Source organism: Silurus meridionalis, chromosome 23, assembly GCF_014805685.1.
Source record: "Silurus meridionalis isolate SWU-2019-XX chromosome 23, ASM1480568v1, whole genome shotgun sequence".
Taxonomy (NCBI): Eukaryota; Metazoa; Chordata; class Actinopteri; order Siluriformes; family Siluridae; genus Silurus; species Silurus meridionalis.
Genome location: NC_060906.1, coordinates 25,594,419 through 25,619,440, shown reverse-complemented (window position 1 = coordinate 25,619,440; position 25,022 = coordinate 25,594,419). Strand labels below are relative to the sequence as shown.

The window sequence follows — 25,022 nt, the reverse complement described above, 5'->3', positions numbered from 1 at the left end:
ATCTAGTCTGGAATGTAAAAAGAACTCCTATGAGGTACAGTCAGGAGTCGGTTCTTTTAATTTAATAAGTATTTTTATACATTTTGATAAAGTTCATTTTTTTCTAAAATGGTATTTTTCTATTGTTAAGTTGATACAGAACTGATGTACATGAGTTCTGTCCATCCTGTCTTTTCTATATTTATATAAATGTATATCAGGTTTATATCATGCAGTGAATGAAGCGTGATGAAGGTGGTGAGGGATCAGCTTGTGCCTGTACGCAGTAGTGTACGAGGAAATTATTCCCATTTATATTCCTTTTCAGAGTATTATTATGGTATGTAATGTGTGGATACGGAGGAGGAGGAGGAGATTGAGAAGAGCAGGTCATTCTGTGGATGAGATGAAATCTCCTGACTCAGCTCTACAGATGTTGCAATGTTAGCGAGCTGGTTAATGTGTAATGACTGATGTGGAGCTGATGGTGAGGATATAAACTGGAGTAGATCCACACCGAGCCTCTCCTATTGGACAGGACATGGGCGGTGAGTAGAGCAGTGGAGAAGAAGATCTGATCTTGTGTATGGGTTTCAGGATTAAGGCTTGTAGGAAACATCAGGAATGTTAGCCTAGGCTGTGTATGCATGTGTGCACATTGTTTATATATACGTATCTGATTCTATTGCTCTGGGGTTAATTGGACACACAGTGTTTCTACTGCATGTGATTGTGCTAAACCATGACTGAATTTCAGAATCAGGTCTAGATCCTGTCTAGATCCTGATTCTGGTCCTGTTTATACAGGTTTATTGTAGGTTCTCTGACATTCTAAACTTTAACAACATCTCAGAGGAACCCTGTGGAATCTCTGCAGTATTACTTTAAAATTTCTCAGCTGATAGAATGAAGAGTAGAACATTCATCCTCTAAACTGCATTTCATCCCTCTGTCTGTGTTCAGCTGGTACAATGTGGAGAACGATCCAGTGCTGTTTGACCTTTGCCCTCCTGCTGATGGTGGTCTTGGCTGACCACCATGAGGGCCATGACCATGAAAAACATTCCTCAGATCATCACCACCATCTCCACCACGACAAGGATGAACCCCATCCGAGTCACAGTGGAATTGATGAATCCTGCCACAAACTTTCATCTCACAACGCCGACTTCGCCTTCACTCTGTACAGTAAACTCAACAGCCAAGCTGACGCCAAAGGCAAGAACATCTTCTTCTCTCCACTGAGCATCTCCATGGCTCTGTCCATGCTGGCTGTGGGTGCTAAAGGTGAGACCCACTCACAGATCTTCAGCACTCTGGGCTACAGTTCCCTCACCGAGGATCAGGTCAATGAAGCCTATGAGCACCTGATGCACATGCTGGACCACAGCAAGGAGGCCATGCTCCTGGAGACAGGAGGCGGTCTGGCTGTCAGAGAAGGGTTCAAACCTGTCGACAAGTTTCTGAAGGATCTTCAGCACTTCTACCATGGAGAGGCCTTCACTGTTGACTTTTCCAAACCCGAAGTTGCTGTTGAAGAGGTCAACAAGTTTATCGCAAAGAAGACCAAGGACACCATCACTGACATGGTCAAGAGCCTGGATGCAGACACCATCATGGTGCTCATCAACTACATCTATTTCCGAGGTATTTTTTCAGCAAATAATTTTGATTTTCTTTCTTCAGTTTCTGCTCAAATTCCAAACCATCATCCTTTGAATCCTCACAGGTAAATGGGAGAAACCATTTGAGGTTGAACACACACACAAAGCTGACTTCCACGTGGATGAGAACACCAAGGTGTCTGTGGACATGATGAAGAGAACTGGACGTTATGAATTCTTTCATGACTGGGACAACTTCTTCTCTGTCATCATGCTGCCCTACAAAGGCAACACCTCCATGATGATCGTTCTGCCCAATGAGGGGAAAATGGAGGAGGTGGAGAAGAAACTCTCCAAGGAAGTCCTCAAGTCCTGGCATGACAAACTAACCAGAAGGTAAAAACACAAAACATTTTCTTTCTTCAAACATCTTAATATTCCACCATTCTCATGTATTATTTCTGTTCTTCAGCTCTGTGGATCTTTTCATGCCCAAGTTCTCCATCTCTGCCTCCTCCTGCCTTGGTGAAATTCTGAAGGAACTGGGAATGGTTGATGCATTCTCTGACAAAGCAGACTTTTCAGGGATGAGTGAGGAGACCAAACTAAGGGCTTCTAAGGTATGTTGAGAAATCTGAAGATTCATTTTTAAGTAATTCTTGAGATGATTTTTCATCATACTTTCTGAAATTCCTCCATAGGTTCTCCACCAGGCAGTCCTCAAAGTTGATGAGAAAGGAACCGAAGCATCTGCTGCCACCACTATTGAAATCCTGCCTATGTCCCTGCCAAACTCCATGAACCTCAACAGACCCTTCCTGGTCTTCATTGTGGAGGATAGCACTAAGAGCATCCTGTTCATTGGCAAGATCAACAACCCTGCTGAGCAATAACACCCAGATCCTGTCTAATGGAGAACCTGATTATGGTTGAAGAGCAGATGCAAACAGCAGTTTCTTTTCAGGATTGGACCTGCAGAAATACACCACAGCTGCTCTCAGGTGCACCATGAACCTCGTGGTATGAACAACAAGAGAAGAAGAACATGAGTTTTTTTATCCTGATGTTTCTGATTACAGATTTAAACAAACTTGCCTGTATAAATTCCAATAAACTGAATCTCAAATCACAGCGACTGATGGTTCACTTTGTAATGGAAGGTTTTATTTGCATTTGTACGCAGCGAGAGAAACCCTGCTGAGGTGTGTGATATCACCCATGACATCAAACATCTCACCTAGTTCTCAATAAATAGGAATTCCTCCGCACACACTGGATTCTTTTAAAAATTGTCTTTATGATGTTTAATCTGAATTATAAACAGAACTGTACTGTTCCTGCTGCTGTTTTCTGTAATAATCATGAAATGGGTCAGAACCAGGAGCCCTGTATAACCCTGTATTCAAGGCATTGGGAACCAATGGGGTGGTAAGTGGTAGCTCAGGAGTAAAACCCAAGCGGTGAGATCCAATCAGAGCACCACTGCGGCTGAACTCTTGAGCAATTAGTTGCATAAATAATCTACCAAATGGTTTAAATGGATGTTTTCTGATCTCCTGGACAGAGGGGGTTTTGGGATAGACCAGGTTCCTGTTCATGACTTGTCAAAGCTGCCAGCTGCTATGCTCACCTTCTGAACAATTAAAATCCTAACTCAGTGGTTACGATGGGAGGATTATGATCAAAGCCCTTATCCCTCACCTGCTCAGATGTTTATGTGAGATAAATGTAGATCACTATGAATAAGGGCATCTGCTGAGTGCAGTAAATGTCATTTGGGTATAGGATGAGGACAGGTGCTTTATACTGCTCACAGTGATGATAGGAAGCTGGGGTCAGAGCACAGGCTCAGCCATAATACAGCACCCCTGGAGCACAGAGGGTTAAGGGCCTTGCTCAGGGGCCCCAAGAGTGGCCGCTTGGCAATACCTGGGTTTGATCCACAGACCTTCAGATCAGGAAGCACAGAGCTACAATCATTGAGCTTCCATCTTCATTCTAACTATGTAAATGATGTGTACAGTTATATTAATAAGCATGTTGTGTTAAGATCAATGCAAGAATCCATCATCAGTCTCACCATGTTAATCATGCAGCAGTTCCACTACAACCAAATATATTTACTGTGATGTAAGAAAAAGCACATCAGCAGGATTTTTTGAACTTCATAAACTATGAATATTCTGTACTTCACAACACTTCAGCTCTGGTTAAGAAGGCACAACAACGCCTGTACATCTTGAGGAGTCTTAAGAAAGCTCATCTGTCCCCAGGGATTTGAACGATTTTTTACTGCTGCATCATCGAAAGCATCCTGACCAACTCCATCATTGTATGGTACGGAGGCTCCACTGTGTGTGAATGTAAACCCCTGCAAAGGGTGGTCAAAATCACCCAACGCATCACTGGCACCAACTACCTGCCATTGAACACCTTCATCACAGCAGATGTCTGTGTAGAGCTCACAACATCATCAAGGACTCTTCACATCCCAGTCACAAACTGTTTAACCTCCTTTCATCCAGAACCAGCAGGTTCAGGGACGGCTTTTTTCCATCCACCATTACCATTACCTAGAACATTACCATCACCTTCACACTACTGAACTCTACACTACACCATATAAACAATATAAAAACACTGTATAAACAATGTCTACACGTCTCTTCACTACTATATATATTTATATTTATTCACTGTACTTATGTTTATATATATATTTACATTAACATGCTGTACATGTGCCATATATTTATATATTTATCTGCTCTTGTCATGATTGCTACTATCTGCACTTCTGTTAGCTGCTACGCTGCATTTCGGGCCTGTGTACCTGCACTCTGCTATGATAATAAAGTTGTATCTATCTGTGTTTCACTCTGGACTCAGGACAGAAGTGTGTTTGTTCATCCTACAGGTCATGAGGGAGTTCAGTAATCAATAGCGGGGGCGATACGATACTCAGGCAAACACATGGCTTGAAAAGTACAAAAACAGGCAAAGATCATTGTGAGGAAATGCCCAAAACAAGCCAATGGATCACACGAGGGGTCGTTTCTGAACATCTAGTAGACCTGAGACCTGATATCTCCATGAGCCTCCCAACCTCCTTCACTGATAAAGACAGAACCATGTACACAAGAATAAAGCGTCTAAACAATAACATTAATGGGATAAATATCACTAATGCATTGATAGATTCATGTATTTGATTTCTTGATTGCTAACATCAGCACATTTTATTAAAGCAGTTTATATCCAGCATGATTCAGACACGGCAGGAGGAAATCTAATTCAACTGAATGCAATTTAAAATATTTCCTGCATTAAAATTCATTTCCCAGCAACACCACAGACTACAAACGTCATCACATGATCAGTCACATGACCCACTTTCCAGCTCCTAGGCACCTGACTCTGATCACACTCTTTCTTTCTCTTCTCACTTCACCTTCACTATAGTGTGTTTGCTCTTCTGATATTTTGCAGGTTTCTGATTGGTTGTAGATTTTTTCTTACCGCTTAATAGTTTTTAAGCTACTTAGCATGCTAAAGTCAGTGAAGTGCTGGAGTTCTGGTGGTGTTTTGACCCCTTGAGTGGAGATTATATCTAATGCTGAGCTCACACTGTGGGAGTCTGTTGTGATTGTTGCATGTCAGTTTGTATGAACACCATCCCCATGGCACGCTGAAGGATCTGTTATTATAATATCAGACTGTACAACAGTCACAAGCTCACAGACAGAAAAAGACTCGTCTTTAATCCATGACACGTGCAGACCCACGTTCTCTCGCTAAAGGTAGCAGCAGACAAAAATGATCTGTAGTGTTCCATTTGTTCATAAAACCTCGATAAAAAAAACGTCATGCAAACGTCATGCAAAATCACTCAATACGTTTCTCTTCTTGCTGAACTGTTCAGACATTTTCCCTGAGGTGGTTTCCTCATGTGGTTTAATCAGGTTCTGTTCTCGGGCTTTAAGATCTTTGTAGGAGAAGTTACACTGCAGGAAAGAGTCTGAAATGTTCTCACGCTGCCAGAATTCACATCAGAGAAAAAAAATGATCACAACGGCCATCTGACGATAAACACACCTGTGAACTACAGATTTTAGCCTCAGATGATAGGAATCTTTTCAAAATTTGTCTCAGGCCGAATCATGGGCAAAATCGCACAGTAGTCCACCATGATGTGCGTTAGCCTGGAGTTATCTGCGAGCTTTATCCCTATACATGTACAGGTGGGAGCAAGAACATGGACATACTGATGAACTGCCTTGGTGTTTTGGGGGTCTCCTGGTCTTCTTCTTCTTCTGATTGTAGGTTTTCTGGTCACTTATTTTAGTAAAGTTCTCATTTCTGTTTTCTGCTACATGAAATCTGCATGTAAAAGCATAAGAACAAACTTATATTGATTTTAAAGCTCATGGATGGTCCAGGTTAGAAGTTACAGTCCAATGGTGGGGAAGTGGAAATCCAGCATTTAAGATGTTGGACTTCTGATTGGAATATTTGAGCTGCCACTGCTGATGATAAGATTTAACATCACTCAGAGACTACGTTTCCCAGGAGCCATTGCTTCCATTTATTGATCACATGTCACCAAAATGCACCTGATTCCAATGTCCTGTTGATTCAGCACGTGTATTTCGAGTCTTCACAGCACTCACTTGCTTGTTGCGATTCTTGTTCAGGTTCAAGTTGTTTTTCTCTCTGCGTTTGCTGAAAAGGATTTTTTGTGCTAGTTTAGGTTTCAGTGGAGGAGGTAGATCTTTAGATGTTCTATAAAAACTTCTAGTGATTTAGATATTCAAACATCAAGTGGAGGTTCATTCCACCAGCTCAGTGCCTGAACAGAGAAGAGTCAGTAAGCGTGTCTTCCCCATACACTGAGGCCACGTCCACGTCCACACCAGGGTTTATGTTTGAAAACGTGTATTTCTGTGTATATTGAAAATGGAGGCTATTAAACATGATGCGTTTTTAGTCGTTGCCACGACGATTCAAAGAACTGGAATGTTTTGCGTTTTGTTTATATGTAATACAGAGATGTGAGCGTGCTCAGACGTTTCAGTGTGGATGAGCAACTTTTGAGAAACGACTGAAAACCAAAGTGTGGACGTAGAGCGTTTTTAGACATAATGCCATTTTGAAATGTATCTGGATCAGTGTAGACGCAGCCTGCAGGCCCTAGTAGAGGACTGGAGTGAGCATGGTGCAGAGTGAGATGAGAGAACTGCTCAGGTGTACGGGGATCTGCTCCATTTCTGGCTTTGTAGGTGAGCATCAGTGTTTTAAAATGTGATGGAGCAGCAGTGGGACGCCACTGGAGTTAATGTAGCGGTGGAGTAATTTAGGAGATAGTATGGAGGTTGAAAACAAGTGCTGGATCATTTGTAGAAGTCTTTCTTTGAATTTCTTTTGTACTTGTGCAATTCATCAAGTATTATCTGCATCTGCACCCGCTTTCCTCACCATTAGGTGACAGTTTGTCTGCGGTTTCCTTTCCATGCTTACAGAGTTGCTCAGATCGCTCAGTCAGGGGTTTAATAAAAGATCTATAGCTCATAGAAAATGATCAGAGGCATCAACCAATCTCCAAAAGCATCCAGATCATTCACTGCTGCAGGGCATGAGCAGAGTTCAACTGTCAGATCAAATCATATAAAAATGTGGGTAAATGTTTCAGAGGTTGAAAACTACATTTAGCATGAACAATACTGACATTGCTTGTCTTCACCCCTCACCACCAGCAGAGGTCACTCTGTAATTCCAGAGAAGACACGAGACACACGCTTGAGCAGATCTTCAGTTTAGAAGCAGTCATGCGTTTCTGAAAACACAGGGGTTCTGTTTAAATAGTGGCCAAGATCAGTGGTCTTTTTCTGGAGTTTTGCCTTCATCCATCATGACTGTTTTGAGAGATTCTCTTGCAGCAGGTCTTTAATTTTTGAATTCTGTATTTACTCTGGTCCATCTCATCGGAAAGCTAATCTTCATTCTTACTTTGAGGTTCGATCTAAAAGTACATAGTTTGAAAGCATTTTCTGCATAAACATGTGCAAACAATAAGGTTTGTAGCTTCAAATTCCACCAGATCTTCCCATTTTTTCAGTCACGACGTTCTCAGAATGGAATCTACGAGCAGTTACTAGGTTGCTCAAGTCTTTCCAAAATCTCAGGCTGGCTCATATTCTGTCTCTTGCAAACCTTTAAATAGAAATCTTCTAATCAGCATCAAAAGCAAACACACAGTGAACAGTGTGGAGGTCTGAGTTACACTGCCTCACTTCCAGTTCACACAAAATCTTTAATAGATTTCTAGAGCAGATTTTCAGACTCCAAAATCTGTCCTTTTCTGTGGCCAGAAGCATTTGGATGTGTGTGTGAGCAGAACCTTAGTGTGGGTTTCTACAGTAAAAGTACAATATATAAGTACTTTTACATACAGAGTACCCGAGATAATAGTGTATAAACACATTATTATTATTATTATTATTATTATTATTATTATTATTTGTAATAAATAGACATTCGGTGGAACCCAGATGCGGATGAGGTTCCCTCTTGAGTCTGGTTCCTCTCAAGGTTTCTTCCTTCTGCCATTTTGGGGAGTTTTTCCTTCACCACAGTCTCCACCGACTTGTTCATCAGAGACAAACTTACACTTAAAGAACATCTTCATTTTTATCTCCACATGATCTGTGTAAAGCTGCTCTGAGACGATGTTCATTATTAAAAGCGCAACACAAATAAACATGAACTGAACTAAATTGAATGAATGAGATCAGACGGAATCTACAGGGTAGAACAGAACTGCATGAGTACAGATTGGTACTGAGAACTGGTATTATTTTGGACCAGTATGTAATTGGGTCAATACCAAACTACCAATAAGCTTCAGGACAAACGACACTGTTATTGCTACTTGTGTAGTTTTATCTCTAAATACTTTGGTGTTATAGTTAATTAGAAACTGCTGCTTGGTGTTTTCTGAACCTGAGTGATAGAGACATGGGGCAGGACCCCTGATTTCTGCATCATAACAAACATATGTTTTAAATCGCAATTTATGAAGGTGTTTACAGTTCTTTATTTTAATAGATTTGCAGTTTCATACATTTTCCTTTTACTGTCAGGTGAACTTTTATACCTTTACATGAACATCATAAAATTATAAAATAGATATAAATAATTCTCATAATATTTTTTTTATAAAATATTCTATATTTTGTTTTTATCCATGCTCTTTTTTTTTTTTTTATTTAACAAAAAACGCGTTATTTTCACTGAGAGTCAAAAAGAATAAAACTTGTCTCAGGGGTGAAGGAGGCGAGTGCTGATGGATGTAAGACACCAATGCAGCTAAATGATCTTTCTACCGTAATGCTCTGAGTACATTACATTACATTACATTTGTGGCATTTAGCAGAAGCCCTTATCCAGAGCGACATACAAAAGTGTTTTAAATCTCTAGTAATGAATAAATCTACACTGGTACGCAAGATTACAAACTCAATATAAATATAACTCGAATTCTACAAGCTTGGAAGTGCTAATTTAGGTATTTCAGGAAGAGGTAGGTCTTCAGTCGTCGCTTGAAGATCGTCAGGGACTCTGCTGTACGGACATCTAGGGAAAGTTCATTCCACCACCTCGGTGCCAGAACAGAGAAGAGCCTTCAGGTGTACTTACCTCTCATTCTGAGAGAAGGAGGTACCAGTGGAGCAGTACTGGAGGATCTCAGACAGCGTGGTGCAGTGTGAGGAGTGATGAGGTCACTGAGGTAAGATGGTGCTGGTCCATTTTTGGCCTTGTAGGCATTATCAGTGTTTTTGAATGAGTATTAGAGTAAAGCTAAATGTTCAACACAATCTTAATCCAGATGTTGCACAGATGAGGATCAGTGTGTATCAGTTCAACTTTGTGCCTCAGTTCTCATAACTGCCTCTAAATCAGGATTTGTATGTATTTTTGTGTAATATTTGTGTTGTGTCGATTTGGTTTTTATTACTTGGTGAATTCAAATTTCCACTTTTTAGAAAATAAAAGTAACTGACTCACTATTTTTCCATGGAGTGGAAACTTCTGCCTGTAGGTTCTGAGTTTCTCTTGTGATGGTTCTAACTGCACTGATTTTAACTGGCTATGGGTCTCTGTTCTTCAGCATTCCATCAAACATAAACCCTAATTTTGTTATATTGCTAACACTCAGTTCCTCACAGTGCCACAGGAATCCATGATGATTGCACCAAGAATGGTCCACAACATCTGTTTTTCGGTGCTTTTTTATTTAGACGTTGCTCATTTTCATGTTGAACAAACTCCCAATTCCATTCTAAACATACAGAACATTCCCCCAGAGATCAGAAACAACAAGATCCAAACAAATTTCCCAACGAGGTTAGTTTAATACACTGTGGTTCAGACGCAATGCGATCCAGCTGTTTTTATTCAGCAGGGTTGACGATCTTGCCCATGAAGAGGATGCTCTTGACAGCTTCTTCCACAATGAAGACCAGGAAGGGTCTGTTTATTTTTATAGGTACAGGCATAGCCCTCTGTACAATCTCTACAGTGGTGCTACCAGCTGCTTCAGTGCCTTTCTCATCCACTTTGAGGATCGCCTTATGGAGAACCTGTAGAGATATCACACACAAAAATGAGACATCTGATCAATCAGAAGTTGACAGTGTTTCCATGCTGTTGGTTTTATAATATGTAATAAATAGTTAATACTGAGATTGAAGGTTAAATTGATAGAGGTGATATCTCAACATACTTCAGAAACTTTCAGTTCTACATCCTCACTCATCCCGGTGAAGTTTGCCTTGTCTGTGAAGGCTTCAACAATCCCCATTTCCTGTAGAGTGTCCCCGAGAGAAGCAGAAGCAGAGATGGAGAACTTGGGCATATAAAGTTCCACAGACCTGAAAAACAGGAGAGATTTTAGCAATCAGAAGACACCCAAAAACAACAAGCTTTGGTGTGATGTTTGAGGCTGCAGTACCTCGAGTGGGCTTTCTGTATCCAGTCCCTGAGCTCATCTTTGTTAATGTGTTTCTCCACTTCCTCCATTTTTCCCTCACTGGGAAGAATGACAACCATGGAAGCATTGCCATGGTAGGGCAAATTGACAAGGGTGAAGTTTTTGGAGATATAGACACTGTATTGTTCATCCTTTGCCTTCATCATGTCAACAGAGACCCTAGTGTTCTCGTCCACGTGGAAGTTGGATTTGCGGGTTCCATCTGCTAGAAACGGCTTCTCCCATTTTCCTTCGAGAGCAGATCAAAGCAGTCAACAACAATATCCAATTCTCAAACAAAACCAGAATACAGTTAATAAATATTATTAGGATGCTGGTTCTACCTTTGAAATAGATGTAGTTGATGATCACCATGATGGTTTCAGGTTCCAGGCTCTCGACCATGTCAGTGATGGTGTCCTTGGTCTTCTTGGCGATAAACTTGTTGACCTCTTCAACAGCAACTTTGGGTTTGGAAAAGTCCACAGCGAAGGCCTCTGTATGATAGAAGTGCTGAAGATCCTTCAGAAACTTGTCGACAGGTTTGAACCCTTCTCGGACAGCCAGACCGCCTCCTGTCTCCAGGAGCATGGCCTCCTGGCTGTGGTCCAGCATGTGCATCAGGTGCTCATAGGCTTCATTAACCTGATCCTCGGTGAGGGAACTGTAGCCCAGAGTGCTGAAGATCTGTGAGTGGGTCTCACCTTTAGCTCCCACAGCCAGCATGGACAGAGCCATGGAGATGCTCAGTGGAGAGAAGAAGATGTTCTTGCCTTTGGTGTCATCATGACTGTTTAATTTGTTGTACAGCGCAAAGGCGAAGTCTGCATTTTGAGCTGAGATTTTGTGGCTGTGATGATCGTTTCCCTCGTGGTTGGGATGGGGTTCATTCTGGCCATGGTGGAGGTGGTTATGGTGATCTGCGGAATGTTCTGCATCATCGTGGCCCTCATGGTGGTCAGCCGAGGCCACCATCAGCAGGAGGGCAAAGGTCAAACAGCATTGGATCTTTCTCCACATTGTACCAGCTGGGACGTGATATAAAAGAGCGATTGTACAAGTTCAGTAACATGCCTAATCAGATGACTACTACATTTTCTGTGGAAATAGTGAAGTTCTAGTTTATTTACTTTTCTATAGCGCTTTTCACAACAGACAGTGTCTCAAAGCTCTCTGGTGGTACAGGTAGTGCTTGTCAAATGGCATTTAAATGAATACTCTTCACAATCTGCTCCTCAATTCTCCCACCAGCTGGACATTAATTAGCCTTTTCATCAAGGTCAAATCCCGACATGGTTTGTTTGTAACCCTGCTATGCTGCTGACACACATCTCCTCCTGTCCTTTCCTGCCTCAGACTCTCATCTAAAACTAATTCTCAGCAACCCTGAGCTGCACCCAGTGAGATGCATCTTCCTGAGCACCCCAAAGCTCTCCTCATCCATCAATATACACAACCTCAGGACAGCCTCATCTCTGTCATGCTGGTTTTTGTTTTACAACCTCAGAAGGCCGTCCATGAGTTTGTTATTATTGTCCTTGACAGTTTGGACTGTAACTGTTCCTGTTCCCCTGAAAATAATCCAGAATCCAGCTGTGCGATGTGTTTTCAATCTTCTCAAGGTCTCGCATAACATCACATTGTTGCACTCCCTCTCTTGCTGTAGTGACCCACATCAGATATAGAGCACTTTCACTCGGCTGTAAGGGGAAACAGACCAGTGCCCACCTACTGTAGCTTAAGGCATTTATCCCCCCTGCTCCCAGATCTGCGTTCACTTCAGTACAAGTAAAAACTTTACAGAATTTCAGAGACACCATTATCCAGAGTGACTTACAAACAAGCAGTTGATGGTTAAGGGCCTTGATCAAGGGCCCAGTGGCATCTTGGTGGTGCTGGGATTTGAACTTGTGATCTTCTGACCCAGAGACCAATGTTTTAACCACTGCAATTTCACCTCCCATCTGTATAACATCCCGTCTCTCCATTCCTACAAGCTTTCAGAAGTTCTCCATGCTGTCTCTATGCTGTCTACATCTTCACCCATCACCCAAACAACCACATTTAATATATTACACAAACTTCTTATTACACAAACTTCTTATTGATCTTCAGTGTAGCTCAAATGAATTGCACGTTTCTGACCCACTGGACGAGAACGAGGGAAAGTATCTAAAAAGCGCATATCATTTCAGTTACCATGCACTTGTTCACGTTGCTCCGGCTAAACGCTGTGGAAGGAAACGAGATTCAGCTGGATACAGGACTGGTCACGTGACGTTCTCACCTCCACCGGATGATGGATTTACTCATATCTATGAAGCTTTGGCATGGCTACAGCATGACCGATCTGATCTCCATTCACCATTTCACATTCAACAAACTGAACTTTACAAAAATCCATATTATAATCTGCATCTTCTATGGGTTCATATACTGAACTGCTTTATACCTAATCTAGATCACAGTGGATTCCTCAAAGCTGGAAGGTGAAAAGCATTCTGCATCTTTAGGAGAAGTTCTCAGTGGTTAAAGCACCAGTCTGCTGTACACCAACACCACTGCAGATAAACCCAAGAACACAGGATTCTATCAAGCAATCGCTCACTGAGCAATAAAGCATTTCTGCCCAATGTTGTGAACAAGGCCAGAGCACGAGCACGAGCAGGAGCACCAGCACAAGCATGAACACGAGAACGAGCACGAGCACCAGCACGAGCACCAGCACAAGCATGAACACGAGCAAGTGCCAAATCTTCCACAATATATAGTCTACTGTGCACCATGGACTACAAATCAACACTGCTTTCTTATTATCCCTGATCTTATTCTGAAAATGTTCCTCTGAAGCTGCAGCACCAGACATACAGGTGAAGTAGAAGAAGCTGAAGAAGAACAAGCTGAAGTGAAGTAGAAGAAGCTGAAGCAGGAGGATGGGGGAGCAAATTTAATGTATTTCTGTCTGTAACAATGTCCACTGATCTAATCTCTCATCCAACCATACTGAACTAAACTCAACAATTTACAGAGAAGATCAGGAGAATGTGTGTGTATTTCTACTCATTAACATATTATTATTATTATTATTATTATTATTATTATTACGTCATTTTAAAGTAAAAAAAAAAACACACACACAATGCTAACATTAGCATGCTGTTTTTTTGTTTGTTTGTTTTTATAGTAATATTCTGGAAATTAAAAACTTGGGAATTTGATTAAATGAATTTTTAGATAAAAAAAAGTTTAAAGTTCATTCAGACACTGGCGTGTGAAAGGTTCAGGAAGTTCTGTGTCTCATCACAAAGCCGTTTTCTACACGTCATTTACACTCTGTTCACTAAATACACTAATGTTTTCTTTGTTTTTACTCGGAACGCTGGTCAACAGCGAGATCATTTAGATCAGACACGATTATAATAATCAGATATTTCATTAAAAAAAGTTTGAGTTTACAGGATTTATAAAAAAGAAACAAAATTAAATATTAATTATATTCTTCAATTATATTCATATATACAGTATATATTTATATAATAAAAGTAAATATATAAATATATACTACATGTAATTATTAATGCTGAAATGTTCTGTATATTTGCGCATCAATGTACAGAATAGATTTCAATTCTATTCAAACAGCAACAATAAAAACAATACAGAATAAATAACTGAGTTTAACTCCACAGTGAGGCAGTGCCCGTGCCGTGACTTTGCTCGAAATTTCTAGTATCAAATATTCAATTATAAATATATTTATTAAAACTAATCCAGATTCCCTAATGCTCTATAATGCCCTATAATGCTCTATTATGCTCTATAATGCCCTATAATGCTCTATAATGCCCTATAATGTTCTATAATGTGTTATAATGCTCTATAATGCTCTATAATGCCCTATAATGCTCTATAATGCTCTATAATGCTCTATAATGTTCTATAATGCTCTATAATGCTCTATAATGCTCTATAATGTTCTATAATGCTCTATAATGCTCTATAATGTTCTATAATGCTCTATAATGGGATGTAGATAATAAGAACACTACTCACGCTGAGTGTCTCCTCACAGTGTAGTGTTTAAGGTGGAGGTTTTATAGAGCAGGACCTGAGCGCTGCAGATGGTTTAAACATTAACTCAGGTGAAGGTTGCGAGTAAAAGGTCGTGTTTGAGTCGAGCTGTGGATCTGATGAGTCAGGACTTGAAGCGGCAACGTAAATATTTGTTCTCAGATCCACCATGTTTACAGAAATAACGCCTTCTTTAATCACCAGACATCGATGTCTGTCATTTCATATTGTTCTACACACTCACATCACACTCGCTCCTGCCACGAGTACAGACCCCTCACTTCTCCTGCCAAACTCTTCCACAAAGTCGGACACAATTTAATCAGACGTCTGATGCAGTTGCATGGAATTTTCTTCCTCAGGCTGATCAAAAACCAGACCTTATGGTCCTGATAGGAATATTCCTTACTATTATTATATTTATATTGATATATTTATATTTTAAATGCTATTAATAGACACAAATAATGAAATAGTTACTAAATGTACATCAGCTATAATGTTGTAAATAAATAAATTGGAATTGATCATGTTCTTCTCGGCTTCTTCTGTGTCTCCTTATCCTGCAGAACGATCTGCATCATGGTCATTGTAGAAAGAGAAGTAGATTTACTGCAACATTAAAGAAAGCAGCTGGAACATCTGGAGAGTTTTGTTGACTCCATGTATGTGATGACATTCTGGTAGCAGGATGCACTTTGGGAATCAGTGTGATTCTCTGGGTGATGTTCTGCTGGGAAACTGTGGTCTGTGAAGGTTACTGTGATTTTACCAACCACCAACCTAAACAATGTTCCAGACCTCCTGCAGTTACACCTCTCCATGGTAACAGTGTTCCCTAATAACAGTGTTCTGTTACAGGCGGGTAAATCCACACTGCAGCACGATGTTCAGCCTTGAGGAACATGAAAAGGTCATGGTGTTGACTCAAGATTCCTCAGATCTCAATCTGATTGAGTGTCTGTGGAACATGCTGGACACACAAGTTCAATCCATGGAGGCTCCAACTCGCACCTTACAGAACTGAAAGTATTTCTAGCTTCACACACACCTTCAGAGGTCTTGTGGAGTCCAGGCCTGGACATCTCCGAGCTGGTTTAGGAGAACTCTTACTGGTTTGAGTACCTGTGCTATTAATGATCAGTGACTAATGTGAGTGGGATGATTGTGTTCCTCACGCTCGGGGGTCTCAGACCCACATTTAAACATCAACCCTTTCCGAGCCCATGCTCTGATGATTCACTCGTGACCTTTGAACCCTGTACAGTGACACATCACAAATAAACCAGAAAATAAAGATTTGCTGAAGTGATATGTGCAGGAAAGGATCAGATGTCTGATCTCTACAGGTCAAAGCTTCAGATATTACATCATCTACATTTTAACATCAGTCCAATTTATTATCATTTTATTCTCTTTTAAAATATCATGTTTTAAATATTGTGTAGTGTAAAAGTGTAAATATGCATTTTATATAAAATAATCTAATACTTGTGTTTTATTTTTAAAATAAAATTAGACTATAGTGTTCATTTATATCTAATTATTTATTTATTTATTTATTTATTTATTTATTTAGAGAGAGAGAGAGAGAGAGAGAGAGACGAGGTGGTATCAAAAGTTTGAAGTTTCTCTCTGTTTCCAAATGATTTATCTGCGTTTCCACACAATCAGCTTTAAAATAGTCTCCTTGTACAGTTAAACAGCGCCCCCAGTGTTAAAGTTCAAAAAGAACACGTTTTATATTGTATATAAATGTACAGAATAAATACACACTTTTTGTAAGTATTTGTGTTTGACACAGTGGTCAGTAGAGGGCGCTGTGGGGTTACAGGATTCTGTTTCTCATACGCCATCACTGACTGATTAGCGCTGTTTATTACCTCTGTTTAACAGTTTCACACGTTTCACACACACACACACACACACACACACACACACACACACACACACACACACACACAGTGTTACGGGGGTTCAGGGAGGTTTGTATCTCATTCCTGAACTCTGTTGAGGTTTCTGTTGATCTGTGAATTCATCATCTTTCTCTGAGTCTCACCTGCTTCACCTCCCACACTCCTGCTGTTTCTCTCCACTCATCATCCCTCCATCATCCTCCTCAACATCATGATTTATCTCTCAACTCCTCTTCATCTGTTCATTTAGGAAACATCTGCTCTATCACTCCATACACTCCTCTATTACTCCCTACACTCTTCTACCTCTCCATACACTCCTCTATCACTCCTCTACTACTCCATACACTCCTCTATCACACCTCTTCTACTCCATACACTCCTCTACCTCTCCATACACTCCTCTATCACTCCTCTATTACTCCATACACTCCTCTATCACTCCTCTACTACTCCATACACTCCTCTACCTCTCCATACACCTCTATCACTCCTCTATTACTCCATACACCTCTATCACCCTCTACTACTCCATACACTCCTCTACCTCTCCATACACTCCTCTATCACTCCTCTATTACTCCATACACTCCTCTATCACTCCTCTACTACTCCATACACCTCTATCACTCCTCTACTACTCCATACACTCCTCTACCTCTCCATACACTCCTCTATCACGCCTCTATTACTCCATACACTCCTCTATCACTCCTCTACTACTCCATACTCCTCTACCTCTCCATACACTCCTCTATCACTCCTCTATTACTCCATACACCTCTACCTCTCCATACACTCCTCTATCACTCCTCTATTACCCCATACACTCCTCTACCTCTCCATACACTCCTCTATCATGCCTCTATTACTCCATACACTCCTCTATCACTCCTCTACTACTCCATACACTCCTCTACCTCTCCATACACCTCTATCACTCCTCTACTACTCCATACTCCTCTACCTCTCCATACACTCCTCTATCACTCCTCTATTACTCCATACACTCCTCTACCTCTCCATACACTCCTCTATCACTCCTCTATTACTCCATACACCTCTACCTCTCCATACACTCCTCTGTCACTCCTCTATTACTCCATACACTCCTTTATTACTCCCTACACTCTTCTACCTCTCCATACACCTCTATTACTCCCTACACTCTTCTACCTCTCCATACACCTCTATTACTCCATACACTCCTCTACCTCTCCATACACCTCTATTACTCCATACACTCATCTATCACTCCATACACTCCTCTATTACTCCCTACACTCTTCTACCTCTCCACACTCCTCTATTACTCCATACACTCATCTATCACTCCATACACCTCTATTACTCCCTACACTCTTCTACCTCTCCATACACTCCTCTATTACTCCATACACTCATCTATCACTCCATACACTCCTCTATTACTCCCTACACTCTTCTACCTCTCCATACACCTCTATTACTCCATACACTCATCTATCACTCCATACACCTCTATTACTCCCTACACTCTTCTACCTCTCCATACACTCCTCTATCACTCCTCTATTACTCCATACACTCCTCTACCTCTCTATCACTCCTCTATCACTCGATACACTCCTCTGAGAAATGCTGTAAAACAATTGAGAAAGAATCTGTACATAAATAAATAGTTTTTCTAATTTTTTGGCATTTTATCGGAGCTCTTCACCTCCACGTCTGAGATTTTATTCTGTTATTAAAACTTCGTTCCTGCATTTACAGTCGTAATCTAAACTCTTGAGCTCGCAGGATCTCAGAAGTGTGTGACTGTAACAGCTTTAACTTCAGTTCTTCAGTTCACATCAGTTCATATGAAAACATCTTCTCCTCATCTACACGTACATTCACAGCCTCAGCACCTTCATATTCCAGTCAGGTTCTTCTGTAGAGCACGTTTCTCTCTGAACATTGTCCCTGAGCAGCTTTACAGATATAAACAGATCCATTTTGTAATTGTGTATGTTCCTGGTGATGAGGAAAAACCCTGAGAGGAACCAGGAACCAGGAACCCATCATCATCTACCCCAGTTCACACGTGTACCATCTGGGTTTAATCTGGGTGCAATCTGGGTTTAATGGTTACTAAGTGTTTTCCAGACACTGTAGATCCTGTAGACTTTATCTGGACCAGTTTACATTTGGTGCTGATTGGTTCTCTGGCCTACACACCCTTTATGCACTTCTCTTCCCATATTGGATGGATGAAGATATTTAGCAGAGCGACCTGATCTCGTATAAGATCTGGTCCTCAATCCTATCTGAGAGCCGTCAGGGCTGAAGTTTCAGTCGTACAGCTGATCAGAGCAGATTACGCTTCTTCTCCAAGCCTGTAGATGTGGAATGCTGGGATTTGAACTCATGACCTTTCAATCAGTAGTCCAAAATATTTTGCCAGTGAGCTCTCGCTTTCCCTCAACCGCTTCCTCTCATCCATTTCCCCTCGTCCACTTCAATTTGTCCTCCTCATCTCATCTGCTTCTTCTACTCCACCTCAATCCTCCTTTCCTTCACTTCTCTTTAGATAGACATCCTATTGTTCTGCACACGTTCCTGCAAACCAGCTGTTACCATGGAAACCATAAGGTTTTAGAGTGAGCGCAATACAGTTTTTACCAATTGCTTACACACAAAATCTTTTCATGTCACATGATTTTTGAAACCTCGCACTCAAAGTGAAAACTCCGTGCCAAATCTCCAAAACCATAAGCTCTTTCTCAGCCTTCGACTCAGTCTTCAACTGCATAAAACACTTTTCAAAACATTACACACAATTCTCTAGCTAAAACACAAAGATCTACCAGAGAGTGACTTGCTTTCCTTTTCCAAACACAACCAATCAAAATGCTACACTTAGTCACCAGGTCACACAGACACATCTGCAAACACTAACTGCTTACAGTTTTTAAAAATTGCTTACACACGTTTTCAAAACCAAGTCTCCTTTTTTCAAAACTCTACACACAATTCTCAAAATTGCACACACAAAATGCAAAATAGCTCACATCTCCTTCAAAATGCAACACTGCATTCAAAACGCCATGAACACGTGTCAGAATGAAGCATTTGCATCAAATGGCAAACACCTCTTTCATAATAATACATTTCTGGATATTCCATGTAAACACTGCTGTTCTAAATCTAAAGCTCTTTGGTCTTTTCATATCTAAATTTCAATACAATGTTCTACAGTGAAAGTAATCTGCTGAGAGGGGGAACAAGTACACCGGGAACGCCACTGCAATGTAGAAACAGAAAATATGTATTAGTCCAAAAATGACTGTTGTATACATTAGCATACAACAAAACAATAAACATGTAAACCAAAAGTATATTCTTTACAGTAGAATACAGTAAATTGTGTGTGGGGTCCTGGTCCAGGAATTGGCAGGGGGGAGGGGGGTGCAGTCCCCAGTGCTTAGCTTCATCTCTTCTCCGAGCTGGGTCTGGCCACAATACTTCATCCACATCACAAACTACGTTTTCTCTATGTCCCCACATGCGTCCTCCATTGCCTGGAGAAGTGGCATGCGGGCCAAGGGTTGGCGATCATACACTTTCCAGCGCCAGGCTGAGAAGAATTCCTCTATGGGATTTGGAAAAGGTGAATATGGGGTAGGTACAAAACTACAAATTGTGAATGGGTGGTAAACCAGTTATGGACCAGAACATCCCGGTGTAAACTAACATTGTCCCATATAAGCACAAACCTAGCAGGCACCTGATCTGGATCAGGGACAAGCATGTGTGAATTGCATCCAGAAAAGTGAGTATATGGCCGGTGTTGTATGGACCCAGTGTGGCATTGTGATGGAGGACCCTGTTTTGAGTGATGGCAGCACACATGGTTATATTACCCCACGCTGTCCAGGGACATTGGTAATTGCCCTCTGTCCTATTACATTTCGTCCACGGCACCTGGTTTTGGTGAGGTTGAAGCCAACCTCATCCACATGTATAAATTCATGATGAATTACATGGGCATCCATTCAATGCAGTGTAGTAAATGGATCGCTTAGAGTTACAAATGTTTATGCAATACTATGCAGTCATCCGTATTTTACAGCACATTACTATAATGCTAAAATAGTCATTACATAGTTGCATACCTGTTCTCATTTCTGAAGGTTCAAATTATGGTTCGAATCAGTCCAGCCTCTCTCACGGTCAGACCATGGTTGATTACATGATCAACAAGTGTTGCCCTAATCTCATCAGAGATGGCTCCCCTTCCTTCTCTTATTTGCCCTCGTCCTCTTCTTCCTCTTCCTCTTCCCCTTCCCCCTCCTCTTCCTCCTCCTCCTCCTCCTACTCCTCTTGCTCTCTGTTCATTGTTAGCATCCATTGTTCAAAACAGGTCATCTGATCTTTGCCCTATTTATAGGCCTCTCTATACTACTGTAAAGTAAAGCAGTGATTGGTTAGTGATCAATTAAGCAATTAGTGTTTGCCGATGTGTCTGTGTGACCTGGTGACTAAGTGTAGCATTTTGATTGGTTGTGTTTGGAAAAGGAAAGCAAGTCACTCTCTGGTAGATCTTTGTGTTTTAGGTAGAGAATTGTGTGTAGTGTTTTGAAAAGTGTTTTATGCAGTTGAAGACTGAGTCGAAGGCTGAGAAAGAGCTTATGGTTTTGGAAATTTGGCATGGAGTTTTCACTTTGAGTGCGAGGTTTCAAAAATCATGTGACATGAAAAGATTTTGTGTGTAAGCAATTGGTAAAAACTGTAATATTAACCATCTTAGAGAATTCATCACCACCTTCTGACCAATCACAATCCAGATCTCAGCATCCTAATCCTGGAGTATTTACCTTTCTGCAGAAATGTACCTGCTGAAGGAAGAGAAGATACTTCAGACGGAATAATAAACATTTCCAATCAGAGTCCATCAAGAGAACTTTCAAAGTTCTAAATTGTTCTATGTGAAGAAACTTGAAGTGCAGTGTGTTTGATGAAGGTTCACATCTCCACCGCTGCGGCCGAGTGCGTCTGTGAAATAAAACGCTGGGTGTTTGCTATTCTTCTGCTCACTCGTCTCTCTCTCGCCCCCGCCTCTCTCTCTCTCTCTCTCTCTCTCTCTCTTTCATCTACATCAGCATCAGCATTCACACCTTGTTCTGGACACTCGAGTGTTTTGTTTACTCCACACCGAACAAACACACTCCTGAAAATCAGACTAAAGATCAGACCTCACGCTTCTAATAACCAGGAGCTGGAAGTGGTGCTCAGTGTGTGGAGAAGTTCAGCGTAAGGAACCTGAGCTCAAGTGTTCCGTGTGAATGTTCTTACAATCAGCAGTGAAATTACCACTAAATCATGACATCTGCTGCACACGTCATCATCTCAGTCCAAACACAAAACTACATCAGAGCAAAAATAAAGTCCAAGTGCAGAATCCAGAAACCCGAATAAATCCCAGTTGAGCCTGGATGGTTTTCTGATGGTTTTCTGATGGTCACCTGTGACGTCACACTCGGTGGTAGTGACACTGATGAATAAACTTGCAGTGTTCTGGAGTTTTTCTCTTTTCACCACGTCAAGTTTTATTATTAAAACACTTCCATAGAGGTGAGAAGGTTTTCTCCAGCAGGAAGCTCAAACTCTTCCTCTGTTCCATTCTTCTGCTTCATCAGCAGATGAACACAGGATCCAGGATACTCTACATACAGAAACCCGACAGTGTCCCGATCCAATCTCTTTACAGACATGGAGACATCAGTCTCAATCATCTGCTGAAGGACAGAATGCAAACGTGATGTTCTTCTGCCCCTCTGTGAAGTTGCTTTAATATTCAGGTTGCTACAAAAGCCTTGAAGAAAGTGCACTCATGGACTATTGTACATAAAAGTTCCCACGCCGGAATGCAGAATGCGGAATGCCGGATCTAACCGGCGTAAGACGATGAGGAACTGGTTATGTGTAACTGTAGATAGAAGGTCTGACGTTTCACTTCACCTTCACATCTCCATCACATCATCATTGTGTTGGTCTGCTATTGAGAGGAAGAGGACAGGATGAAGAGAAACCTCATGGAGACCTGACCGTACCTCCGGCTGGATACATAAGAGCTGATTAGTGTGTAACAGGAGCTCAGTGGCTGTGCATGGAGATCTGAACGAGGAGATCTGAGTAGGAAAAGAAAAGAGGAGTAGGGGATAAAAGAGTGGGGGTAGAGAGAGAGAGAGAGAGAGAGAGGTCTCTCTCTCTCTCTCTCTCTCTCTCTCTCTCTGATTAAGTCTGTCTCTTTATCTCACTCTTTATCCATCCATCTCTCACTTTCTCTCTCTGTTTCTCCTCACTGACTCTATATCTTACTCTCTCACACATTCTCTCAATCTCTCTCTCTCTTTCTTCCCCTTTCTGACACTCTCTCACCGCTCTCTCTCTCTGACCGCTCTGTCTCACTCAGTTTCTCATTTCTGAATCTTTCTCAGACTTGTACACGTTTCCTCTTTCCTTTTTCCTTTCTTTCTTTCTTTCTTTCTTTCTTTCTTTCTTTCTTTCTTTCTTTCTTTCTTTCTTTCTTTCACTTGTTATCCATCACTCTCTCAATCACTAATGTTCTCCCTCTCCTATTCTCCTCTCTCAGTTCTCATCTCTCTCCCCCTCTCTCTCTCTCTCACTCTCTTAGATGAGAGCGGTCTGAGTCTGATGTTTCCTCTCGGACTCGTAAATGAACTCTCGTGTTGGATTCTGTCGCAGGTTTATGAGATGAAGACGTGAGATGGGATCTCGGTATAAAACGCTGCATGTGTTGGTGTGATTGCTCTCGTGAGTGCACTTTATGGACGTTACAGTGCAGACACTTGGCAGTCTGGAGGAACATCAGAACGTGGTTTGGATCTGCACTGTAATTTTTCTTCCAGCTGTGAGCACACGCCGTCTCGTCTCGTCTCGTCTCGTCTTGCTCTCAGACAGAAGAGACTCTGAGAGTAACTTGGCCTCGTCTCAGCTCTCGTTCTCAGAGTCTGAGTGCAGAACCAGAACCAGGACCAGGACCTGCTTTTATTTCACTTGTCGAACAGCAATAAAACATCTTCTCTTCCTTTAGAAAAGTGTTCCTTGTAAAGTCGAGACGTCTTCGCCGTGTCTGAGAGACGCTGGGGACAGAATCACTTTCACATCATCAACTTCTGCAGAAGTGCTGAGAATTCATACATTAAAGCAGAGGAACATCTCCAATACGATTAATCCAGATGAAGATCTCACTCTGCCAGATGTTAACAATTCATACATATATATATAAAAAATTATAAAATATTGAGAAAAAAAGAGAAATAGTTTAAATGAAAAAGAAAAAATAGAAAAAGAAGAAGAAGGAGAAGATGAAGGAGAAGATGATAATACATGGTCTTTTAGGTTCTTGTGTTTCTCAGTGCTAAATAAATCACTTTAGATGATTTGTTAAATTTTACAGCCAAATGTTTGTGGACACCTGCATATTAGATCAAACCTTCATTTGCTGTTCTAATGAGCTCCACTCTTCTGGGAAGATGTTCCACCAGATTGTGTGGAGATTTATTCAGCTATAAGGGTGTTAGTAAAGTCAGCTACTGATGTGGGTGAGATGAGGTGAGAAGGTCTGGGGTGCAGTCAGCGTTCACATTCATCTCAATCTTCCACACATAATTAACCCATGGAAAGTAGATCTTAATGGAGCTGGTTTTGTGAATGTCATGTTGGAACAGGTTTGGGCCTCCTAGTTCAAGTGAATGGAGAATTTCATGCTGCATCCTAAGATGTCCAATATAATTGTGTGTCTCCAACTTTGTGGAAGAACCACATCTGGGTGTAACAGTCAGGTGTCTCAATTCTAGAAGAGATGCATATTAATGTATATTTCTGGTAATAAATAAATATTCTTTAATGTATGAAATACTCCAGAGAACCTAAACAATAGATATGAAATGATCAGTTGAAGGAACTCCTGTCCTCCATCTTCTCCATCTTCACTACTGCACTGCTGTTGAAGCTCCCAGTGGTTTTGTTTCCATTTCCCCTCTTTCCTTGTTTCCCAAAGCTATCTTCTCTCTTTGATATCTCCTGATGTACTGCTATTAAATATGAAATATTCATGCTCTTCTCAGTGCAGGAACCAATAACAGGTGGAGGATTTCACATCGCACCTGTTTCAGGACCGGATGGATTTGGGTTCACACTGTTCTGATTCTCTTAATGAGGTCATATTTAGAAATTCCTCCATTTGTTTGTTGTTTGCGTTGTTTGCGTTTCTCCTCCGTTCGTAATTATAAAAATCTCTCGCACCTCGCCTGCGCTTCACTGATGAAATATTCATTTTAATTGCGCACTAATTGGGGTGTTGGCAACCGGGATCTTTCCCACTCATCATTTATTCATGGAGATAAACAAATGGCAGTTGATCTATTATGGACAGCG

At 41.1% G+C, this 25,022-nt stretch overlaps 2 protein-coding genes across 3 annotated transcripts; one reads left to right on the top strand and one right to left on the bottom strand.

The window, feature by feature from the left end:
- Positions 1–391: 391 nt before the first annotated feature.
- Positions 392–2,712, top strand: LOC124377029 (alpha-1-antitrypsin homolog). 2 transcript variants are annotated; one of them, XM_046836295.1, is made up of 5 exons: positions 392–527; positions 943–1,626; positions 1,709–1,979; positions 2,056–2,203; positions 2,285–2,712. In XM_046836295.1, exons 1-5 carry the CDS (start codon positions 521–523, stop codon positions 2,474–2,476), a joined length of 1,302 nt encoding a protein of 433 aa, XP_046692251.1. In that variant the 5' UTR covers positions 392–520; the 3' UTR covers positions 2,477–2,712. The 2 variants fall into 2 exon arrangements, with proteins under 2 accessions (XP_046692251.1, XP_046692250.1); XM_046836294.1 differs by having other exon boundaries at positions 527–587.
- Positions 2,713–9,855: 7,143 nt separating this feature from the next.
- LOC124376539 (alpha-1-antitrypsin homolog) lies at positions 9,856–11,670 on the bottom strand. The gene is made up of 4 exons (XM_046835681.1): positions 10,956–11,670; positions 10,594–10,861; positions 10,366–10,513; positions 9,856–10,222 (listed from the first exon to the last, which is right to left on the bottom strand). The coding sequence occupies exons 1-4, from the start codon at positions 11,629–11,631 to the stop codon at positions 10,034–10,036; spliced, it is 1,281 nt and encodes a 426-aa protein (XP_046691637.1). The 5' UTR covers positions 11,632–11,670; the 3' UTR covers positions 9,856–10,033.
- Between the last annotated feature and the right edge of the window lie 13,352 nt (positions 11,671–25,022).